General features: G+C 36.4%; 1 protein-coding gene across 1 annotated transcript; it reads right to left on the bottom strand.

Moving 5' to 3' along the window:
- Window positions 1–526: 526 nt before the first annotated feature.
- On the bottom strand, window positions 527–2,922 carry LOC137715195 (cytochrome P450 82A3-like). The gene is made up of 2 exons (XM_068454440.1): window positions 1,914–2,922; window positions 527–1,427 (listed from the first exon to the last, which is right to left on the bottom strand). Exons 1-2 carry the CDS (start codon window positions 2,883–2,885, stop codon window positions 804–806), a joined length of 1,596 nt encoding a protein of 531 aa, XP_068310541.1. The 5' UTR covers window positions 2,886–2,922; the 3' UTR covers window positions 527–803.
- Between the last annotated feature and the right edge of the window lie 1,133 nt (window positions 2,923–4,055).

Below are 4,055 nucleotides of genomic sequence, written 5' to 3'. Positions count from 1 at the left end.
TAACCCTCCAGATTGGTATGTACATATGCATAAGGAGAAAATTAGGCATATAGCTATGATTAATAAAGAGTCATTTAGACTATCCCCAATCTACAAAAATATTTTAAAATTTCAAAGGATCCAAATGTTTACCTTAGATGAGTTTGAAGATTTTAGGTATGATATGATATTAGTAGCAGAAGAAGAAGAAATGTATATTTACAGCAAGTCAAAAGCCCGTCATCAGCCATACTGGAAGCTTCAAAATTTAAAAAGAGAAACAGAAGATATGTATTACAAGGTGAAAGAAGATAGAGAAAGAGATGCGGAGCTAGTAAAAGGTGATGAACAATACTATAACAATTTGACAGAAGAAGGGCTGCATAACATCGACAACATGATGGAAGCATGAAGAGTTGGTAGCACATTAGCATAAGTTGAATAGAATCATGTAAAATAATGTATTTCTAGACAGAAATGTCAACAAGACCCTACTACAATAATAAAATAATGACATAAGAGTAAATAAAGAAAAAAGTTTGATCCATTATGAACTTTTCATACACAAAATGTCATTTTGATTAAGAATAAATAGTAACATGTCCTTTTCATTAAAACTCCCAACATTTTATTGCTAGTATTACACGGGAAAGTCAATATATGCCCATTTTCAAACACGATTTATTGCTAGGTTTTGTATCTTACATTGGCAGTTGTTTTAATTGGTCTCAGGACTATAGAGATATACATATAATTATATAAAATTAATAACAATGAAAACCTCTTATTCATACCACACACATAATATTTTATATTTCCTTCTTTTATCCATAAAGTTCAGAAGATAAGCGAGGTTTGATGAGAACATTAAGTGGAGTTGCCTTAACGTTGGTCATTCCAAAACTCTCCGTCATATCAACTGGGGCACTTGACGGGTTTGAGATTTCAAACGCATGTAGAAAACTAGCCAATGTAAATTGCACCATTTGAAGGCCAAATGCCAAACCAGGGCATGATCTTCTACCACTTCCAAAAGGAATAAACTGAAAATGCTGACCCTTCAGATCAACATCCTTGTGCGTGGTAAGAAATCTCTCTGGCTTGAACTCGAGTGGCTCTGGCCAAAATTTCGGGTCAATTTGGATCTTCCAGAGGTTTGGGAGGAATCGGGTACCCTTTCGGATAGGGTAGCCAGCAATGATGCAATCTTCATTGAATACACGCGGCCCTGATAATGGTCCCACTGGGTATAAACGTAACGTCTCCTTCACAATAGCTTGGATGTAGACCAAGTTGCTTAAATCTTCCTCACTCACAACTTTTTGTCTGCCGATTTTGGTGTCTAGTTCGTTTAGGGCTTTTTTCATAACGTGAGGGTTGTTCAGCAATAACGATATTGCCCACGTCAATGTCACCATGGTGGTATCGCCACCTCCTGCAATAACATTCTGCCAAAAAAATATTTGCTTGATTGATTAGGGGATATCTGTACTTAATATCTATACGTTCTTTAGGTGGCGAAAATGCTAAAGAGACTATTTTTTAAATCACATCTTGTAAATTAAAGAATGTGATGGTTGATGGTTGGATTCCATTTTTAAAGATTTAAAGAAATAACATAATTATCAACCGTCATATTATGTAGTCTGCAGAGACATTTAAAAAAAAAAAAAAATCTCTCTACCATCACCTATTGGTGAGCACTCAAATATGTTGCATGAGTCATACCTAAAATTGGAAATCACATGTTTTCAAAAAAAAAAAAAAAACAAAAAAAAAATTATTGTCTTATGTTTTCATTTTCTTTTTATAGATCATGCAATTAGCTTAATTAAGTATTGAAACTAAAAAAAATTCTTGATGTGTTAAGTGTATAACTCCAGCCCTTTATGGTTAATTATTTGCCTGCAAATTAATGAATTATATATACTTACTAAGCTTGTGGCCTTGACGATCGTATCAGCATCAAAACTGCCAAGGTCTGCACCATCAAGCACAGAAAGCATCGCATCTATGAAGTCCTGTTCTCCTTTTGCATTACCTTTTGCTCTCCTCTGCTTATGCTCTTCAACCCACTCTGCAACAATGGCGTGCATTTCCGTTGCACTTTTCTTCATTGCCTTCTCATGTCCACCCCAATCCAACCACCGCAGATAAGGAACCGCATCACCCACCAAAAACATGCCCAGATAATCAAATAACTCCCTCAATGCAGTCTGAACCTTACGCGCTTCTTTCTTCTCATCCCCAGCGGCAGCAACGGAATACCGCTTTCCGGCCACCATTGTGAGAATCACGTTCAGCGTCATGTCCCCAAGCCATTGCTTCAGCTCTACAATGACTCCATCTTTCGAGCTCTCCCTCTTCTTTGTACTCCAAAGTTCGTGCAATTCTTTTAAGAAAGTAGCCACTTCCGACACTCGAATGTGCTTGAGCTGCTCAACCTTCCGGACTGAGAGCAACTCCAAGGTGACTAGCTTGCGAATTTCTCGCCAAAAGGGTCCACCTGGTCCGAACCCAAACATGGCGTAGTCGTAGCTAACGTGGTCTAGAACCACCATCTTTGGGCGTGAGAGTATGCTCAAGTCTTGGGTTGTGTAGCATTCTTTTGCGATCTCACTGCTGCTTATCACCAACGATGGATGGACGCCAAGGCGGATAGTGAAAATGGGTCCGTACTTGTCCGCCATGGCTCCCAAAGTTATGTGAGGAGGTGTGGAGCCTCCAAACAAAGGAAGGTGACCAATTATAGGCCAACCACCCTTGGCTTCAGGTGGTGATAATTTGCCCTTGTGATTTGCAGCTCTCCATCTTCGTGATAAGTAATAGAACACGATGATTACCGTGAACAAGCCAGCAGTGATAGAGTTTGCATATGGGAGAGAATCCATTTTTGCAACTACCATTAGAAAGCTAGAGGCAAAATGATTTTTACTGAACTGGTAAAGGCTTGAGTTGATTTATCGCCTTGTCATACACACACGTATATATAGGAGAAGGGGCTCCATTATTACGTATGGTTGTATTGAAATAGATAACTCTTTATCTTCAAGTTGAGGGGAGAAATGAAAAAATTATGACTAACCAAAAGGTAAAAGATAGATTGTTGTTTTTTTTTTTTTTTAAACAAATGATATTATCTACATTAAAGGGTGGGAAGTGGGTTGAGTCTCACAATTGGTTAGTAATAATGGGGTTCAAATTTACTTTTAGCGAGAATCGAACTTAAGAACCCACATAGAATTAATTGTGTACATCAAACATGCAATAGGAATATTTTAAGAATTCGAAAAAAATGTAAAATCTGTAAAGTAAAGTATAATTGATGATTTTACTTATGTGGATCTTAATTATTAAGAGAAAAAAATTATGTTTGGTTCTACGTAGAACATAGGGCTGGGCATTTAAAAAAAAACCGACTAACCCACCCGCAGCTTGGTTTGGTTTGGTTTGGTTTTTTTATTTTTTTTTTATTTTTTTTATTTTTAATTTTCGGTGACTAAACCAAACCGCACCGATCTTAATCGATTTGGCAATCGGCTCCCAAAATTTTTAGGGTGCGGTTAACCAAACCGACTCGCATATATTTAATTTTATTTTTGAACCATAATTAATACGTGTAATAATATAAATGGTTAGTTATTTACAAGTTACCATGTTTCCACTACATGAAAACAAAATCTCGTTAGTTTAAGAGTCTCTTTGGAGAAGAACATAGGGACCATTTAGAGAAGGCAGCAACTGCTGCTTTGGTGCTCTCCTTAGGCTGCTTCATTTGTGCATTCTTTAAAGCAATTACTTATATTGGTGCTACGTTATGTAGCTTTTGGAAGACTTTTCTCGCTTGTTAATGACGTGATTGATTACTTTTCAAAAATACCTTCTCTCTTTTTTTTTTTTTTTTTTGGGAAAAAAAGAATATTTTCTACACTAAAGGAAGAGGAATGAGTTTAGCCTCACAATAAATTAGTAATAATGTGGTTCAAAAATACTGTTGTCTATATTCTATCTATCTATCTTTACAAAGTCAAAATATAAAAATAGTAACACATTCAAAATACTTGAAATTGAACAAG

Source organism: Pyrus communis, chromosome 1 (genome assembly GCF_963583255.1).
Source record: "Pyrus communis chromosome 1, drPyrComm1.1, whole genome shotgun sequence".
NCBI lineage: Eukaryota > Viridiplantae > Streptophyta > Magnoliopsida > Rosales > Rosaceae > Pyrus > Pyrus communis.
The sequence above is the reverse complement of the archived record's forward strand: the minus strand, read 5'-3'. Positions and strand labels throughout refer to the sequence as shown.

What these genes read in the sequence shown, in the direction of transcription:
- LOC137715195 (XM_068454440.1), bottom strand. Translation starts at nt 2,885, where the DNA reads ATGGTAGTTGCAAAAATGGATTCTCTCCCATATGCAAACTCTATCACT. An exon ending in TCGTCAAGGCCACAAGCTTA is followed by an intron (nt 1,428 to 1,913) that starts GTAAGTATATAT and finishes TTTTTTTGGCAG; the next exon opens with AATGTTATTGCAGGAGGTGG.